The 21712-nt window shown below is 40.1% G+C and overlaps 1 protein-coding gene across 2 annotated transcripts in view; it reads right to left on the reverse strand.

The window, feature by feature from the left end:
* The window catches only part of LOC124267050, a 67560-nt gene extending 58246 nt beyond the window's left edge, over positions 1-9314 (reverse strand). Inside the window, exons 1-5 of one of the 2 annotated variants that reach the window (XM_046701882.1) lie at positions 9265-9314; positions 6342-6465; positions 5295-5432; positions 4136-4408; positions 596-811 (exon numbers count right to left, since the gene is read on the reverse strand). In XM_046701882.1, the coding sequence (XP_046557838.1) occupies positions 596-811; positions 4136-4408; positions 5295-5432; positions 6342-6465; positions 9265-9294 (781 nt within the window). In that variant the 5' untranslated portion in view covers positions 9295-9314. The remainder of the gene's footprint in view (positions 1-595; positions 812-4135; positions 4409-5294; positions 5433-6341; positions 6466-9264) is intronic. The other variant, XM_046701881.1, reaches the window with a different exon arrangement.
* Positions 9315-21712: the final 12398 nt, after the last annotated feature.

The following is a 21712-nucleotide window of genomic DNA, read 5'->3' on the forward strand; positions in this document are numbered from 1 at the left end:
GAAAATTATGGAAACACGAAGAACGCGATAAGAAGTGTTCAAAACATATATTCTATCTAATGGTTTTCTATTTCATATCAGTGGACAATATATATTTCAATGCATATCGATGCTGTTTGCAAATGACGTCATCAACAGTTTTCAATGCCGTAGTATTCCTATCAAATAAGAACGACACAATTTAAAGTAAAGTAAACATAATGAAAAAAACGTTCAGAAGAAGTTGGAAAGCGATATGATATAATGGAATGTTGTTAATATACAATATATATAGATATCCTATGTTCGATGCACAGGTCTTTGATACTTACTGTTCGCAAAATGTCTATTTTACCAACATAAAATAATAACCTTTTTTTCACCCGCGTACTCCGAGAGTGAAGACAATACAGTGGTATAGAAGCCATGACCTTCAATTCCGTCCCTAAGGATATGTCAGTACTCACAGACTATTTACTGGCTTTCAATGAGCTACGTCATCTTTACTATTAGTTAATACGGATTCTGTTTGCAAGCTTGTCCGACGTTTGTCTGAATTGAGATATGTCAGTACTGAATCAGTTAGCAAGCAAAGATGAATCAGACACCCTCTTACCGTCAACTTCTTGACAGGATTCGGATTCTCCATTGTGACGGAACAAGATGAAGGGTTCAGTGTTGGGGAGTTTGAGTCGGACGATAGGGTAACCGTCGTCACGGCAACAAAAATCAAACTGAGTGTCTGCATCATAGACACCGTCGGGCACGGATCCCGATGTAGCTGTGGTGGTCTCGGCAAGGTTGTCATACTTGACGTATCCACTTTCAAAACCTGCAAAAAATAATTTCTGTCAGTTTGATGTGGTAGGAAAGCTGAACATGAACCCTTTATCACGTCATTGTGTATCTGTATCATGTACAAATAAAAACAGAGATCCATCAATAAATACAACTCAAAAGATCCCATTCTGTCTTATACTATAGGTTATCATTTATGCCATAGCGGATTAATTGCATTGTTATGAAAGAATCAGGTAGTCCTACTTTAGAGAAGTATATTTACATATTACATGACATGCAATCAATCAATCAAGTTTATTTCGTACAATGGCCTTAGGCCCACGTTCAATACAAAATAAAGAAGTTTAATTAAAAGATAATGGCAATTGACAAACGGAACATTTTCATGTGTATAAAGAACGCAGTGACAATGCTTCCGTAATGTAATTAGAATAATTTGTTGCTGTTGAAAAATATTATAAGTAATATAATAAAAGTAATATGGTAATGCTTTGAAATACTTACAGCGCAAATCATCATATACTTTAGATTCCAATAGGACATGAAATTCATTACAAAGTCATTGGTGCCTCGGAACGTCCATCAAATCTACCGGTATTTATATACATTGGAAGTGCATCGATTAGTAACAATGTTATTCGACGCCTTGCATCTTTAGAATTAAATGCAAAATACACTTTTGATACGTGAATAAACATCACGTGATGGACATTTGTGCATTTATGAAAATATGAATTGCTTTTGACAATCACTAACTCTTACATGAAAATCTTTTAAAAAACTGTTCCTTGTTGCCAACTCCCTGGACTTCCCATACAAAACAAAAAAAACAAAACCATAATTGGCGAAAGTATTTGCACAATTGAACAAAATATACCCACGATTTTCTACCAACTTTGTCTAAATTGTGTAACATAATATAACACTGCTTAGGATTTCTATCCTTTGCTAATTGTAAAAGTTTGAACCAATACTTCGTAACACGTGATAAATCGTCATCATGAATATAATTTCTACCACATTCCGCCAAAACAGCAGCGTTAGAGCATGTATGACTTACACCCAACACATACTTACAAAACCTAATCTGAAACTATTCGATAACATGCCATATTTTCGAAGCGTTCCAAATTATCGGCATTATCTGAACGTCAAAGACTTTGAACAAAATAGTTGGACATATAGTCTTAAGTCTCCTACCAAACACCCTAACTGAGAACAAGGCGTTATTCGCTGTATTCACCAGATTTTGAACCGATTTCGACTATGAAAGTCTATTTGAAAACAATCAACCCAAATAATTATAATATGTAAAAACATTTAACTTATAATCACCAAAGTACCATGATTGATACCGCCTTCATTACCACCATTTCTACAAATTAACACCTCTGTTTTCTCAACATTTACAGACAAACCCCATTTTCTACAAAACTCTAATAATTCATTTATCTTCCTCTGAAGACTAATGACAGAATCTGCAAACAGACATAAATCATCTGCATTCAGCAACAAATACAATTCCATAAACTCAATAAATACACCCTTCTCACCACAAGTAGTTGTTTCCGTATACAACAAACAATGAAAATAAAAATAACATACAACCTTGTCTAACTCTACTCAAAGAATCAAAACATTCCGAAATGTTTAAATTATATAACTTTACACTAGCCTTTGTATTTGAATATATCTCTCTAATGATAAAGAACATAGAACCATGGATACTATTAGATAAGAGATTATCACGTCCCACTTACCAGTAGGGCAGTCTCCTTTCTTCAGTATACAGTATCTGTCTGGCTATAAACTTACCAGTAGGACAGTCTCCTTTCTTCAGTATACAGTATCTGTCTGGCTATAAACTTACCAGTAGGACAGTCTCCTTTCTTCAGTATACAGTATCTCTCTGGCTATAAACTTACCTGTAGGACAGTCTCCTTTCTTCAGTATACAGTATTTGCCTGGCTATAAACTTACCAATAGGGCAGTCTCCTTTCTTCAGTATACAGTATCTGCCTGGCTATAAACTTACCTGTAGGACAGTCTCCTTTCTTCAGTATACAGTATCTGCCTGGCTATAAACTAACCAGTAGGACAGTCTCCTTTCTTCAGTATACAGTATTTGCCTGGCTATAAACTTACCAGTAGGTCAGTCTCCTTTCTTCAGTATACAGTATCTGCCTGGCTATAAACGTACCTGTAGGACAGTCTCCTTTCTTCAGTATACAGTATTTGCCTGGCTATAAACTTACCAGTAGGTCAGTCTCCTTTCTTCAGTATACAGTATTTGCCTGGCTATAAACTTACCAGTAGGACAGTCTCCTTTCTTCAGTATACAGTATCTGCCTGGCTTTAAACTTACCAGTAGGACAGTCTCCTTTCTTCAGTATACAGTATCTGCCTGGCTATAAACTTACCTGTAGGACAGTCTCCTTTCTTCAGTATACAGTATCTGCCTGGCTATAAACTTACCTGTAGGACAGTCTCCTTTCTTCAGTATACAGTATCTGTCTGGCTATAAACTTACTAGTAGGGCAGTCTTCTTTCTTCAGTATACAGTATCTGTCTGGCTATAAACTTACCTGTAGGACAGTCTCCTTTCTTCAGTATATAGTATCTGTCTGGCTATAAACTTACCTGTAGGACAGTCTCCTTTCTTCAGTATACAGTATCTGCCTGGCTATAAACTTACCTGTAGGACAGTCTCCTTTCTTCAGTATACAGTATCTGTCTGGCTATAAACTTACTAGTAGGGCAGTCTTCTTTCTTCAGTATACAGTATCTGTCTGGCTATAAACTTACCTGTAGGACAGTCTCCTTTCTTCAGTATACAGTATCTGTCTGGCTATAAACTTACTAGTAGGGCAGTCTTCTTTCTTCAGTATACAGTATCTGTCTGGCTATAAACTTACCTGTAGGACAGTCTCCTTTCTTCAGTATACAGTATCTGCCTGGCTATAAACTTACCAGTAGGACAGTCTCCTTTCTTCAGTATACAGTATCTGCCTGGCTTTAAACTTACCAGTAGGACAGTCTCCTTTCTTCAGTATACAGTATCTGCCTGGCTATAAACTTACCTGTAGGACAGTCTCCTTTCTTCAGTATACAGTATCTGTCTGGCTATACACTAACCTGTAGGACAGTCTCCTTTCTTCAGTATACAGTATCTGTCTGGCTATAAACTTACTAGTAGGGCAGTCTCCTTTCTTCAGTATACAGTATCTGTCTGGCTATAAACTTACTAGTAGGGCAGTCTCCTTTCTTCAGCATACAGTATCTCTCTGGCTATACACTTACCAGTAGGACATTCTCCTTTCTTCAGTATACAGTATCTGCCTGGCTATAAACTTACCAGTAGGACAGTCTCCTTTCTTCAATATACAGTATCTTCCGGGTCCCCATTCAGCTGTGTCAGCGTCATTGCTGGTGGAACTGTCTTTCACACAGAAGTGGTACATGGAGCTGCTGGCTGTGAACTCCCCCTTCACGTGCACGATGTCGCTCTGTGTGCTGCCCCCGTCGCTGGTGTGTTGTACAGACCCCTCGAGGAACACGTCCCCGGGGCACCCGTCAGTAGAGGACGGCAGGGCGTATGTCCCCCCGGGCCATTTGGTGGGGGCGGTCACTGCAGAGAAGACATGCAGTATGGTGACAACCTGCGACTATCTTGTGGAATTAATAGGGGATTTGTCATGTCAGCATATGTGTGAGTGACTTCTGTAAAAGGTGCTTTTAGCTAAGTTCAAGTACCATGGTTCCCCTACAGGTCAGAGAAGTCAGGGCGCAGTCTAAGTAAACTTAGCTCAGTCTTATTCGTTACACTGCTATACCGAGTCTAACAAATCCCAGTAGAAGGTCGCGTCAGCTAACCTTTCAGCGATCTATGACCGTTCAATCAAACGCGAACCAGCCCAACGGATTTAATCAATCAGACAACGACTACTTGCTAGGATTCGGCGGGACTTACAAAAAGGTTTTTGGATTTTCCCTTCCCTGGTCGCTGACACTGATCTATCAACGAACGAAAATCCACATAAAACACAGATATTTGACCTGCAGTATATTCACTTATGGGTTTCTAATGACAGGGTTACTATTTGCTTATATTTTCGCAAGATGACATCCTTGAATATTGACAAAAACTCTATTTTCAACGACTGTGTGTATCACTCGGAAGCGATCCTGCGGAAAATAGCATTCGGAATCGTTAGAGTTTTTAGGTAAAGGTTCAAACAGTATTTGAGAATGTTAACTTTTGCGATTTGGTAAGCTGTGTGCTGATTGGTCAGTCCAAAAGGTTAGCTGACACGCCCTTCTACTAGGTTTTGTTAGACTCAGTATAGCAGTGTAACGAATAATTATGAGCCTAAGGTTACTTAGACTGCGTCAGAGCGAACCTCGGCTTATCTTAAGGCTTCTTTTAACCCAGCCGCACGCACCGGTTGGGCAAACACTTGATGACATATGTACCTGCTCTGTGATGTCAGGACATCTTTTGATTTTCTACTCACCCTGTTTTATGACGTCAGAGCAGCCTTTGCCAGGATCCAGGCCAGGCGGGCAGATGCATGCACAGATGCTGTTGTCGATGTAGGAGACGAAGCCGTCGTTGACGCAAGTCACAGCTGCCCCACTTGGACAGTTCTCCTCTGGTTATAAATCACATACAGAATACAGTACATGTGGTTTGTAAATGCTTGGTTTGAACACCATATTCTCCACTCGGATATCTGACTTGGTGGTGGGAGTCTGACAGCAAATCGGTACATCGACCAAACGTTTCATCGTCATACAACAGGGGGAATTTAAACATGGCAACGCGCGTCAACGTCAACATACGCCACAGAGACTTGGACAACAGTCCAAAACTGTGCAGAAAGAATAGGGGGAACTTCACAGGACAGAATTCGTAGACTTGTTCAGTATGAAGCAAGGTGGCGTAGACAATTGCTGGTACCAAGTACCCACTCAGTTGCGTCAACACCGGGTACTGATGAGAGGGGCCATTATGTCTACAGTACATGTCACTATCACCAAAATATTTTACATATGCATATATATTCATATAGTTACATATGTAGCTTAAACAGTAAAATGATTAATTATTTAAGAGTGTATTCGTACACTGGACTGGATAGTTATGGTATATATTTTCTGGTACAAGAAAGATATGTTTTACAGATACACAACAAATTAAACACCCCACTACAAACTCTTTTTTAATAGATATTTGAGGTTTCTTTACAAATGGCCACCATATAACTGGGGCTTATCACATGATGCACTCCCCGGGGTCAGGTAAGGACGTACCCGTGCAGTACCCACCTAGGCCTATCCTAACCCGCACTCCCCGGGGTCAAGTAAGGACGTACCAGTGCAGTACCCACCTAGGCCTATCCTAACCCGCAATCCCCGGGGTCAAGTAAGGACGTACCCGTGCAGTACCCACCTAGGCCTATCCTAACCCGCAATCCCCAGGGTCAAGTAAGGACGTACCCGTGCAGTACCCACCTAGGCTTATCCTAACCCGCACTCCCCGGGGTCAAGTAAGGACGTACCCGTGCAGCTGTAGGCGTGGGCGAGGGCGTGCCAGGAGTAGTACACGTTGCCCCTGTTCTGTAGCATAGGTTGAAGGTCTCGGAACAACACGGTCTGGGTGTACCAGCCATTATTGGAGAAACCCTGAAAGAATCACATGGACTGTATGGAAATAACGGTCTCCATCTTACAAACCTGTGTGGACTTTAGCCCCCGGCACGGGTGAGTGAGTGAGAGCGCATTAGCGGTGATTATAGCAGTATTACATGTTAGGTAGAAAGTGCCTCACGCATGGTATTGTGTACGGACTCGAACCAGTGTTGTCGGTAGGAAGACGGACGATTAGAACACTAGGATCCCAGTTCATCCAAATTATGACTGGATCCTTAGCATGTGTGAATACTGGTCATACAACAACCACCAACATCTGCCAACATGTAACCTATTACCAATACAGGGAACCACGAATCGGATCCACTCCATGTATTGGTTATGGGAAGCAGCCATTTCATACGGGATTACTGATCTGTGCAACTGTACTTAAACAAGAAGAAGCCTTGTATTACAGTATCACATTAATATGGCCCTGAATGGGTTAAAGGAAGCTACTTAGTGTTAATGGGTCACATATGTATGGCCCTGTATGGGTTAAAGGAAGCCGCTTTGTGTTAATGGGTCACAGAACTATGGCCCTGAATAGGTTAACGGAAGCTACTTTGTGTTAATGGATCACAGAACTATGGCCCTGAATGGGTTAACGGAAGCTACTTTGTGTTAATGGATCACAGAACTATGGCCCTGAATGGGTTAACGGAAGCTACTTTGTGTTAATGGATCACAGAACTATGGCCCTGAATGGGTTAACGGAAGCTACTTTGTGTTAATGGATCACAGAACTATGGCCCTGAATGGGTTAACGGAAGCTACTTTGTGTTAATGGATCACAGAACTATGGCCCTGAATGGGTTAACGGAAGCTACTTTGTGTTAATGGGTCACAGAACTATGGCCCTGAATAGGTTAACGGAAGCTACTTTGTGTTAATGGATCACAGAACTATGGCCCTGAATGGGTTAACGGAAGCTACTTTGTGTTAATGGATCACAGAACTATGGCCCTGAATGGGTTAACGGAAGCTACTTTGTGTTAATGGATCACAGAACTATGGCCCTGAATGGGTTAACGGAAGCCACTTTGTGTTAATGGATCACAGAACTATGGCCCTGAATGGGTTAACGGAAGCTACTTTGTGTTAATGGATCACAGAACTATGGCCCTGAATGGGTTAACGGAAGCTACTTTGTGTTAATGGATCACAGAACTATGGCCCTGAATGGGTTAACGGAAGCCACTTTGTGTTAATGGATCACAGAACTATGGCCCTGAATGGGTTAACGGAAGCCACTTTGTGTTACAGTATCACAAACATAACAATGTTCATGAATGGGTTAAAGGAAGTCAAATTGTGTTACAAGATCACATACCTATGTCCTTAAAGGTAGCAGTCTTGTGTTACGGGATCACAGAACTATGTCCCTGATTGGGTTAAAGGTAGCAGTCTTGTGTTACGGGATCACAGAACTATGTCCCTGATTGGGTTAAAGGTAGCAGTCTTGTGTTGCCGGATCACAGAACTATGTCCCTGATTGGGTTAAAGGTAGCAGTCTTGTGTTACTGGATCACAGAACTATGTCCCTGATTGGGTTAAAGGTAGTCGTCTTGTGTTACGGGATCACAGAACTATGTCCCTGAATGGGTTAAAGGTAGCAGTCTTGTGTTACTGGATCACAGAACTATGTCCCTGATTGGGTTAAAGGTAGCAGTCTTGTGTTACGGGATCACAGAACTATGTCCCTGATTGGGTTAAAGGTAGCAGTCTTGTGTTACGGGATCACAGAACTATGTCCCTGTTTGGGTTAAAGGTAGCAGTCTTGTGTTACTGGATCACAGAACTATGTCCCTGATTGGGTTAAAGGTAGCAGTCTTGTGTTACGGGATCACAGAACTATGGCCCTGAATGGGTTAACGGAAGCCACTTTGTGTTACAGTATCACAAACATAACAATGTTCATGAATGGGTTAAAGGAAGTCAAATTGTGTTACAAGATCACATACCTATGTCCTTAAAGGTAGCAGTCTTGTGTTACGGGATCACAGAACTATGTCCCTGATTGGGTTAAAGGTAGCAGTCTTGTGTTACGGAATCACAGAACTATGTCCCTGATTGGGTTAAAGGTAGCAGTCTTGTGTTACTGGATCACAGAACTATGTCCCTGATTGGGTTAAAGGTAGCAGTCTTGTGTTACGGGATCACAAAACTATGTCCCTGATTGGGTTAAAGGTAGCAGTCTTGTGTTACGGGATCACAGAACTATGTCCCTGAATGGGTTAAAGGTAGTCGTCTTGTGTTACTGGATCACAGAACTATGTCCCTTATGGTAGCAGTATTGTGTTACGGGATCACTGAACTATGTCCCTGAATGGGTTATAGGTAGTCGTCTTGTGTTACGGGATCAGACACTTGTGTCCCTGTTTTTTTGGATAGAAGCCTTAAAGAAAGGAGCAGTGTATGAGGTGAGGTGAAATTGGGTTTAACGTCGTGCTTGAGAATATTTCGCTCATATGACGACGTGCATGCGTGTGTATGTGTATGTGCGGCTGCTTGTACTAGCCCAGACTTAACCTGGTTTTATAGTGCTAGCTCACTGAGATACCAAGCCGCAGTGAAGCATGAATACCATACTCAGACACATTATACTGACTCCGAGCCGACCAGTCCTTGTTGCACCCATTAATGCCGAGCGCCAGGCAGGGACCAACAAGTACCATATTTTAACGTCTTTTGTTATGACGCGGTCGGGGATCGAACCCACGACCTTCCGCTCTCCGAGCGGACGATCAAACCACTACACCACGGAGGCGGTTAGGAGCAGTGTATACTCACTGTGGAGCTGTAGAACATGTGGCTGGTCATGTCAAACCTCAGGTCTTCAAACTCGCTGGGACTTTTTTTAATGTATATTGGCCAGTTTGCTGTGAACACACAAACACAAACAAACACTCAAAACAAATCAAGAGCCGTGTACAACATTATCATCTTGATACGTAGCACTCAGGATAACATACTCAACGCAGTCCGGAAGTAATCTCCCAGAACAATAACTCTCGGCGGGTAGAAGGAGTTCAAACAACTTGATGGTGTACCACACATGTCGTATATCTCATGTGTGTACTAACAGAATGTGTAGACACGCATAATTATCTTTAACATACTATTATTATTACTGTCAAACGTAGTCGAACACAATCCTATCGACAGAGGGGAATGTTTTACCGAAGTTGTACAGCGAACTCGCCAGAACCATATACCGAGGAGTCTGTGTGAGGTTTGCGGTGAAATCATTCACTAATGTTAATGTATATGATTAAATAATACGACGATTCACTACAAAAATGACTTGGTTTCCTGAAATCTGGAAACCATCCGTATACTGGGTAAATGCGGAACCCAGTTGGTTTCCATTCACTGAAACTGAGTAACTGAGTTTCCAACTAGATTCCATTTTAGATTCTTTGATTTTTGCATTTCAGTAAATGGAAACCAACAAGAAACTAAGGTTATAGGTTTCTTGTTGGTTTCCATTCCTGGAATTTGCAGTTGAAGGTTTCATGAAATGGAAACCAACATGAAACCAGAAAATATAGTTTCATGTTGGTTTCCGGTGCATTGCACAGTGAACTAAGTAACTTTTAATTTGCAATTGTTTGGCATGAATTTGACCATCCTGACATCCAGCTGGTATTCATTCATTGAAACTAAACGTAAAACCCAGATTTGCAACATGCTTTCTGTCTTGTGTAAATACTCTATACACTTTATTCACACTATCAAAACAATTACTTACCAGAATCAACGTTTTGGAAATTAGGACGGACGTATCCACCTCGGTTTGGGCTGATGTGTTCGTGAGGAAATCCCAGAGAGTGTCCCACCTCATGTGTGCAGTAGTGCTTGAAGTACAGAGAGGTGTGTACACTGAATACAGAACGTGTATATTGCTCTTGCATCTGAAATGCGTCACTTCGGGATTTCCTCACACGTCAAACAGACACGCTGGGTTACAACTGAACTACTGTTTAGAGAGGCGTTAAAGCAACCCTCTTATTCACTGTCTTACTCAAAGCAAAGACACAGTACCTGTGATATTGTATTTTATGCTTATTGTGATTCTTTAGAATTTCTCGAACAAAATGTCTATGACCTATTCAACGGACTACATATGAGCAATATATAAAATTACTTCAGAAACTTATTCCTGATATTTTTATTTAATAGTGATGATGATGATTGAACGATACTGCTGCTAATGCCACAATTTACAATGTGTTCTACGTGTTAAAGTTCAATACTGTCAGGGAGACAAGGTCAGTGGCACTATATCTTTGATTCTCCCGTCTCGAAGCTGACAGGGGTGGGAGTGAGTATTTGTAAATAAATATTTCGTTTACAGGTTACAAAGGTATATAAACGTAAAATGTATCATGTGTAACCTATGATCTCTTTGACCACGCCCCCTGCTTCTCGATGAATGAAGAGCGGGTCAGTGACGTCATGGGGCCCATACGTCACACTATACGTCGTCTGCCCCAATACTTGATTTGAAACATAAAGTGTGCTAAAAGCACTAAATACTATAAAGGCGGAATCATGAAAATAGAAATCTGTTTTAAGGAACTTATGAACACCACAGGGGCACGATGAAGTCGACCACCCGCTCCATGAGTTGTCCTGCACGACCATGCTTGGACCTAACACTGACTCTACAAGTGGAACTGTTATAACGGTGTAGAGTACCCTGGAGCAGCATGCGATGTTCCTGCCACCCTCGCTGGGCCCGAACCCGACATTAGACCAACACCTGTAACAGAGAATCATTGAAAACGGCATTAACGTCATAGAGAAACGCAACTGTATTTAATGATTTGCTGATGTGCAAGCAAAAATGTAAGCACAAAATGCAAAATGAAATCTGGCACAATGACGGTATGTTTGGTTGAAAAATACACTCGTCAGCTTGAAGACAGAATAAAGTGTGTGTAGCTGGTTCTTGAAGCTATGGTTCTTCGAGTTCTTAACCTGGTCTGTGGCGACCATAACCAATATGCATTAAATTTGATTAAATGTGAGGTTTTGCTACATTTTTTGTAGTTTGCTCGTTCTATTTATTTTAATGAAGCAGACAGTTACCGGAAAAGAACTATTTCAGTAAACTGAAAACTGACCAAACCGAAGAAAACTATGTCCTGATCAGAATGTCTTGAACTTAACGTACATCATATGATAATGTACATATTCCTTGCCGATCTTCAATAATATGACTGGTTCCCTTCTATAACTTGATGCTGATGATGTATTTTACGCCCACAATAGAGGGGTTACACACACAAATAGGTCATTCCCTGACCACTGTGGTACCACGATATTTAAACACTGGGGTACAATGTTTAAGCCTGTGTGACGCCTAAACAGTAGTCTGTCATACAGACACGGAAACAATATATCCCAATGCAGAGTCTAGGATTTGTGGCAAGTCTAGATTTCCGTAGTTTCGGGAAATGACGAAAGCCTATGCGTTCATTTTTAGCATATATTACGAAAATATGTGTTGTTTTTCCTCTGTAAATATGTATATAGGAGAAACTAAATGTAAAATAGAATTCCCAAGCAGTAACTTCCAAGATTGATGTGGGATTAATACAAAATATTGTCTGAACATGCAGCATAATTTTAGTTTAGATTAAATTTGTGAGATAACAAATATAACAACGTTGTAGATGTCGTACCCGGGGTCATTGACGTAGTTCAGATGACCCTCGTGGGACAGGTCGTAGGTTGCCATGGTAACGTTCTTGACCCATGGTACAAACCGGATGCAGGTGTACTTCTCGATTCGCTGCTGGGTGACGATGATCTCATAGCGGGCGTCGTCGTCTTTAACAAAACACAAACGTTGAAGGTTTCACACGGTATATTTTCATAATACTGCAGGAAGCTGTCCAGGAAAGGAAATGCACGTGCAGGTTGCATTGTGATGATCATGTGTAGTGACTTTAAGTGACGAATTAAATTTGTCCAAAGACTCAGCATTGTTGATGTGAGTGGGCAGGTTGTTCCAGAGGCTATTAAAGAGAAATAAAATTCCTTTAGATAACTCGCACTGGCGCAACCTGGCTTGTTCATATTTATGATAGTGTATGTGGTTAGCTTGGACAGCAACGTCAGTCAACAATATCTCATACGTATGTTGATAGTATCGCAACTTCTGGAACGTCAAGAAGCTTGAGCTCCCGACTTTGCAGTTGTACGTCAATTCAACGTACACCAGAGAACTATATATGAGAACTGTATACTTGGCTCAGTTCCAGCTGTGAATGTCCCAGAAGTCGTAAACAAAGAGTCCCTCCCCTGCACAAGATCGGGGGTATGGCACGTGTATGGTGTGAGGAGGGTATCCGAGGTGGGTATTGAATACAGAAGACGGTACTTTTCCCTGTGTTGAGATGTTGGCATCGACAATAACGTATACGAGGAACAACACCGTACAGGCGTGAAGCACGATTACATACTTACTTCAATGGAATATTGTTCTGTTTTTTTTAATTTCTTATGGACTTTTTTCAAGAATTTGTTTCAATAAAATTCTTGATCAAATTAACTTCGACTCGAGTTTTACAAAAGTATATATGTAGATGGAAGGACATGTTAAACGTCTAAAACATTGTAAGTAAAGGGAAAGTAAATGTTTCAGATAAATCACTAACAGACTCTCCATTATCAATAACTGTAAACTTATCTCTGAGAGGATATTGCTTTATGTTCAAATGTAACCAAGTGATAACACATATGACTACAAAATATACGTTGTTATTTATATTGTAACGTGGAAACGGAAAGAGCCGTTGTATGTAGGGTGTACATGCATCAGTGGAAGTATTGAAGGGCCATGGTCTGAGTTTCTGCCGATAATATTACTCGTGATGTCATTGTTGTGCTGTTCCTACCTAGGTCATCCATGAAGATGTACGGAACGATGCCCTTTGGCCACAGACTGGATTCGTCCTTGAAGATAAGTCGACGTGACCTAGCGCTATCAGTTCCTTCCTGAAGTATACAACCCAAACGACGATCACGTACATCAGTGAGTGAGTGTGTGTTGATAAAGTTGTATACTTGTGAGGATATTGTAACACGTACACAACGTTTGTAGGTTGTAAGTGACAATCAAAATACGTTTCCAAAAACTGATCATGTCGATGTACTCACCTCGTCTGACGTCGTGTTAGTGGCATGGGATCCATCCGATGTCTCCTGACCGGAATCCCCCTGAGATAGGAAGGACATACAACACACATATGTGAGACTATCACAGATAATACAACGCACATATGTGAGACTATCACAGATAATACAACGCACATATGTGAGACTATCACAGATAATACAACACACATATGTGAGACTATCACAGATAATACAACACACGTGTGAGACTATTACAGATAATACAACACACATGTGAGACTATCACAGATAATACAACACACATGTGAGACTATCACAGATAATACAACACACATGTGAGACTATCACAGATAATACAACACACATGTGAGACTATCACAGATAATACAACACACATGTGAGACTATCACAGATAATGCAACACACATGTGAGACTATCACAGATAATACAACACACATGTGAGACTATCACAGATAATACAACACACATGTGAGACTATCACAGATAATACAACACACATGTGAGACTATCACAGATAATACAACACACATGTGAGACTATCACAGATAATACAACACACATGTGAGACTATCACAGATAATAAAACATACATGTGAGACTATCACAGATAATACAACACACATATGTGAGACTATCACAGATAATACAACAACTACTACTTGTATTCTTTACGTCATATGTTGTACAACGTCATCAACACCGCCCTATCCCAGCACAAGGGAACGGGCTTCACACTTAATCTACCTATCTCGAGTAAACAGACCAGTTTCAACCGCCACATTAATAGCCCTTCTACTTGTTTTTCACATTCCGGGAACATTGCACTTGTACATTAACCGACATTGTTAAAAAGGGACGAAAATATTGTGATTCTATATGTTTCCAGATGAATTTTGTTTAAATGTTAAATGGACAAATATGAATCCGTATGGGTGGGTGGCTGGGTTTGATTTAAATATTGCTCTGAACACTATGAATCCTGTTGTTATATAATGTTTCAGATTGAAAACTTTATTGTCGCAATCCCATTGCGTTACAACGTACTTTAATCTATGTGATTGTTTAAGCGGTTTTGTTTTAACGCTGCACCAAATATATCCCATTGTAGTGCAGGAAAACGATCAATGCCATAAGCTGGACCGAGCCCTCACTGCATAGATGACATTACCATGATACGATGAGATGTCTCCCGTTGATAAGAAGACTTACATCACCCGAGTTGACTGGCCCGTTGTTGTTGACGACACCGTTATTGACAACGTTGACAGCGTCACGTTTCCGAACTCGGTGACTCAGTGATGAGGACGCGCTCTGGAAGAAGATGGTAAACCTCGATGAGACGATCAGGCGTTGTACCCGTTAATACATACTGATGCACGGTAACAATACGGATGTTGTTCTCTCCAAAGTTAAACCCTTCTACAACCAATACTTTGAGTATCTGGTTGAATGGTTGTAGTGTAAAGCCATCGATAGTGTATCCACGAGAAACAATGAACAAAAAACGAGTTGATTTCAAGCGCCAAATGGACATTGACAGTGTCCTGTGCTATAAATAGTCAACGTTTAGTGATAAGCCTGTCTGGGCGAGTTTGTCTCTTTAATTGTGTGTATAATTGTGTATGTATGCGCATGCGTGCGTGCTTGTGTGCATGTATGTGTGCGGTATTCCAGTTTTATGGCGACGGTTTGTGGCTAATTAAGTCTGGTGTCGATATTGTGTGTAACGATGCATACAGTCGGGGTATGGATGTCCAGTATGTTATGGTCAGTGTCTAAGGATCTATTTAAGTGCGGTTTCGGCCGGTGGTGTAGCCTAGTGGTTAAACCGTTGGCTCGTCACGCCGAAGACCCGGGTTCGAATCCCCACATAGGTACAATGTGTGAAGCCAAATTCTGGTGTCCCCCGCCGTGATGCTGCCGGAATATTGCTAAAAGCGGCGTAAAACCAAACTCAGTCAGTCAAGTGCTGTTTCAAATGTAGATAAAATGGCCAAATATTTTCTTTCGTTGCAGTCCACTGGAGACTAATGAGGCAGGTTCACTATAGCAATAGTATTGTGTTAATTAAACTACAATATTGTAACGATGGTTACATAATGAAATGGCATTGTAGTTGTCTGAACGTCCAACAACCAGGGCGGCCTGCATCATTGACGGTTGTTATTTGTTATAACAGACAAGTCTTATGGATAACAACTTCTTGATTTCATTTTCACAACGTTTCTGGGCTAGTTCTTGCCCCTTCTTCAGGTGTTATTTGTTGATGTCAAGTCATACACTTTCACGAGATTGATGATAATGTCATGAAGTTAAGAATTGTTATGGACTCTTGTGGCAAGTCATCATAATCACTCTAACTCGTATCGGGTTTCAAATGATTCTGTGTAAACACAAGGTATTACCTACCGTCAGGAACGTTCCCCACGTCACACTCAGAACAAGCATCAGCCAGGCACACGTCATCGTCTACAGCTGTGTACTGAGAAGGTAAGCGTCAATGACAACTGATGACGAACAGATCAAGTTTATGAATTTATTAAGAAAACATGAATATCACCATCATGATAGGTTGCTGACACAAAATTAGGTCACTTTAAATAATAATAATAATAAATAATAATAATGTGAGTATTTATATAGCGCCGTGATGTTGCTGGAATATTGCTAAAAGCGGCGTAAAACCAAACTCAGTCAGTCAGTCAGTCAGTAAAAGGCAAGACGAAAAAAGTGGGTTTTTAGTGACGAATTAAATTTGTCCAAAGGTTCAGCACTGTTGATGTGAGTGGGCAGGTTATTCCAGAGGCTATTAAAGAGAAATAAAATTCCTTTAGTTTACTCGCACTAGCGCAACCTGGCTGGTTCATTTTTATGATAGTGTATGTGTTTAGCTTGGGAAACGCAGCTATTTTAGTATTTTACAGTCTATGCCTGATCTTTGCCTGCATGCTCAAACCTCAGCTACAACAGATAAAGCTAACACCCAGGAAACAATAGAGACGATGGTACATTGATTGGACAAATAGTGAATGACATTCCGTGACCTTCTAACTCGAACTTCTCATTGAAAATGCTTTTAGAATAGAGGATGCAGAAGAGAGTGAGATTCTTGGGCAACAACACAACCTCTCCACGCGGATCGAACATCCTGTCAGAACACCGGAAGTCGTCGCCATTTGTCCAACAACTGCTTGCCCAACTTCCGGGATTGATACATCTGCTGTTGCACACATCTTCCCATCTCGAACGTGTTCGATCGGGTTCACGTGTAGAACGGCGTAACGTACATGTAAGAAGTTGCGCGTTAGAATTGCCGTTTTGGCAATGAAATTTTATGCAAATTGTTAATTAAAAGCACGATAGAATGTAACGAATAAAAATGGCAGTTACATTATAATCTGTAAAACATATTTAGCAAACTATATTTCGGGAATATAGATAAATTAGAAATTGAATTAACTGAAGTATGACATGTTGCAAACAATTGTTTAGAGAAACCCAGAATAACATTTATTGTCCTTTGCCTTCTTATATCTATACGTACCATGAACTTTTCAGAATCAACATTGCTAATTCAAAATTTGAATTTAGAAAATTATTAGACAAAACTGATATTTAGAATGTTATATCACAGAGACACATTCAGAACAAAAAGGACTGTTTTGAGTGGAGTCCTATCTTCCATTTGAACCTAGAGTCGAGTCTCAGCAAGTCTAATATAATCGCCTGCAAGTCCTTCGTTGTGTTCCGTACTAGAAGCTATACCAATGATGTGTTATTCCAAACATAACATGTTTAGTTCATTTCCTATAAATTACCCACAATCATTTTACACAACTGTTATAAAACGGCCACGGAGACATGCACATTAGAGTGAGTGAGTGAGTGTCATATCAACGACTTTCACAGAAAAACGGAGACCACGGAATAACATGGACAGATGTAAATAACACAGAAATACATTTATCCCTATGTTCAGATAATTCAATAACTAACCTCTAGGCACTCCTGAAACAAACTAAAGCAGAGAACCTACCGTGTAAGACAACAAAGCTAATGCAGTTAGTACACCGAAGTACAGGGCTCTATATATCCAGTCATTACACCTGCATCATTCCTGTCTTCCTGTTTGCCCAGATCCAAACCAAATATACCGGTCTGAAAACACAGATGTTGTCCGATACAATATATATAAAACAAGATGAAGCCGAGACAAGATAGATATGGCTCGTTATTCCACTTACTCTGGAGATTCGTATACAATGGCCTCGTGGTTTACACTAATTAACTCTAACAGCCTTTCCGTCCCAATACAGTCACATTACATTTGTTTAATATCACAATCGTCCATATAGGCTGCCTTTATTGTTGTCGAATCCAGGTTGTATATCCGTTCTACAAAGTACTCGTCTTTCAGGCTTGGAACAACAATAGGCCAGGTTTCTGGTCTAAATACAGGCAGGCACGTGTTTAGGATAAACAAATTGTTCAACGCACTGTGGAAGCTTGTAGACTAGATATAGCGATACGTGCAATCTATCATGAAGGTGAAACAGCTGATCACACTGAACACATGTACAGGGAAATATGGTATTAACTTTCAATGCATCTACCAGAGCACAGTTTATGAAAATATTTCTTGATAAGCGCATTAGGTACGTAAGTCCCAAAAACTTTCAAAGTAAAATTTTCACGTATCAAGTTTTTAAACGTAGTATTTTTGTTCTTTTAAATTTCGGCTAAATTCTCCTACAATCGCCAGCGGCTGAAGGGATGATATAAATCCAGCTAGGGTCCATGCAGGTAGCAAAAGTACTGTAAGTCCCCATGGTCCCTAGTTTGGTGATCTACCTTCAGTTGTTGGCAATCTATAGCCCGTGTTTTATATTGTATTGTCTTTTTTAATTACACTGTTTTGTTTTACATGCTAATTTTATATATCTCTGTGATACTCTAGTATTTTTACTGTCCATCGTCGACAGGTTTAACTCTTCACAATGTTTTCATTTTTGTATTATATAAATTGTTTTCGTCACGATATGGCTGAGATATTGCCGATGTGACGTTACATATTAACTCACTCACTCACTGATAAGCGCATGAAGGCACTAAGCCTAAAAGAGCGTTATAAGCGACCGTACTATATCCCTGAACGCTGGAGTTCTCTGCCGAATAGGAACTATGTGGACTGTACTATTACCAGTACGAAATTAGAATGCATTTTATACTTTTATGTACTTTTATGTACATGGTTAATGGTTGTGCGTATTTCCACAAACACACGCAAAGGCAAGTCAATTGTTTACCTGCAAACAAACGGGAACATATTTTAGCCAAATATCAACATGTGTATAATCTGTATAATAGTCTTTATTAATTAGGGTGAGTTGTAGATATCAAATACCTTTTTTGATAACCGTTATCTAATTTTGAGCAAATAGTTATCTCTAAAATGTTACTGAAAAATTCAGTTATTGTCAAAATGCGCTCAGTATATTCAAATCTGCTCCTATAAAACAGCTCTTGGTCTGAGTCAAATAATTTAACATATATTCATTTGGAACCCAGGCCGGTGAGGTTATATGTTCGTGTATCTTTTGCAGTATCCTGATGTTGTTTCTATAAACTAACATGACTGCGTTCCTTTTTAAAACAGCGCCAAGTATTCAAACAGTTCTTGTACCATGAGTGGCGGTAGGCGGAGGTGGGTAGTCTGGTGGTAAAGGCGAAGTCCCGGCTTGGTCTCTCTACATGTGTATAATGTCTGAAGTCCACTTCCGGTCTTCCCATAACGTTTCCGGAATAGTACTAAGAGCGGCGTAAAACCATACTCAACAGGGGCGGATACAGCGTTTTGCACAGTTCATTTTCACCCGTTTTCACGCGAGTTTCAAGGGTCACTTAATATATGAAGTAGTAACGTTTCAATGGTAACGGTACATAGGTTGGTATAAAAATCATTTGACGTATTCAAGATTTAGACACTTCAAAGGGAATCTCGGTATAACACAAGAAATAAATAGATAGGATCTTCGTTATTGTTTGTAGGATATTAACTCAGATCTTTACGGGGAAATGGATCGCATGTATTAGCCTATTCTATTCTCATGCACGTACAAATAACCGCTTGCTACAGCTCAATGTGATTATCATAAATCTGTTTACTGATGAGTCGCGCCACATGTCTATTGTAGCAGAAACATGCCCATCATTATCGGAGATTGAATACCGATTTGCCACACGTGGACTATTTCCGTTGTATCTGATAATATGGACGAATCATGGATTCACGAAATTGACAGTGATTCGTTGATATGGTCTGAATCATACTCGGTTAACAGAGTGTTCTGGTTGATTGGTTTTGAACACTTGACCAGTACGACAGAACCTGCAACAGCAGAAGTGATAAATACTCTAATACTGTAGACAATAACACTTTTTCTTCTATGATTTAAGTGTACGTCAATGTAATTGTACCGACCCTTTGACAAGCAGGGCCACATCGGTATGAATGGAAAGATTAGGTTTGTGTTTTGTACACTGAAATGCAGTATGATTAGTCACATATAATTACACACGAGTGTTTTTAAATATGAGTTACAGAACTGCCATGGAAAGGAAATGAAAAGCCGAAGATTATGAAAAATTGTTACGGAAGTATCGTTCTAAGCCGGAAAGAAATGTGTTCTCCGAAGAGCTCGACTTTTCATGGCCACGAAACTCAAGGGTTTTATTGACTGTTTGTGCTTGTGCTTGTGCTTGTGCTTGTGCTTGTGCTTGTGCTTGCAAGATGTTGGAATTTGGACACGTTAAGGACTTGTTGCGAACTTTTGTATCCATTATTATTTAAGCTTACCTAAAGCTGTGTTTAAGATTTTCTTAAATTCAGATTTGTGTATATGTTGGAGAGCATTTCCAGAGTTAGGAAGGAGTTATCTACCTTGAGTTGTATATGACCATTGGCAGTGTGTGCTGCAAAGTCCATGCGTCTGATCAAATCGCACATATAGACCTCGCCAGTCAGATGTGTTGTTTTTCTTACCAAGGCCTTTAGTGACCCATTTGTGACCTTTTCCTTATTCTTTAAATTGCTTTACATTATTTATAGTTTTATCTTTAAATGACAGCTCTTAGATTGTATCTTTAATGTGAGAGGGCTCAGAGGAAGCCAGAAAAGAAGAGAATAATTTATATTTTGGAAAGATAAAAAATATGATTAGGTATTATGCAAGAAACTCATACTACTCTTGAGCACGAAAAGGTTTGGACTTCTCACTGGGGTAATGATGTCATATTGATATCATATGGCAGTAACTGATACCCAGGGTGGTAATGATGTCATATTGATATCATATGGCAGTAACTGATACCCAGGGTGGTAATGATGTCATACTGATATCATATGGCAGTAACTGATACCCAGGGTGGTAATGATGTCATATTGATATCATATGGCAGTAACTGATACCAAGAGTGGTAATGATGTCATATTGATATCATATGGCAGTAACTAGTACCCAGGGTGTTGTTTAACACATTAACAGTGTGAATGAGTGAGTTTAGTTTTACGCCGCATTCATCAATATTCCAGCTATATGGCGGCGGTCTGTAAATAATCGAGTCTGGACCAGACAATCCAGTGATCAACAGCATGAGCATCGATCTGCGGAACTGGGAACCGATGACACGTGTCAACCAAGCCAGCGAGCCTGACCACCAGATCCCGTTAATCGCCTCTTACGACAAGCATGGGTTACTTAATATCAATATTCTAATGATTTTCCGAATTACATGTATACCCAACCTCCATTTGAAACGTCCAGATGACTGAAAAGTATGTTTTTTTCAAATGAATACCACAACAAACGACAGACTTAAATGCTTGCCAGACGTTTGACGAAGATATGAGATATACTGGACAATCTGTTTCTGTGGTTAGATATTGAAAAGAGACGCACAGCACAATGTTGATGCTTCTCTTGAATATACTGCGAAAAAAAACGACAGGTCAAAGAACCTCGCCCATTAAATTATTGGGTGATTTGCAGTTGGTCGAACACGCTGTCT

The sequence above is a fragment of the Haliotis rubra genome, unplaced genomic scaffold, assembly GCF_003918875.1.
Source record: "Haliotis rubra isolate DU_JTF1 unplaced genomic scaffold, ASM391887v1 Scf1299, whole genome shotgun sequence".
NCBI classification, from domain to species: Eukaryota; Metazoa; Mollusca; class Gastropoda; order Lepetellida; family Haliotidae; genus Haliotis; species Haliotis rubra.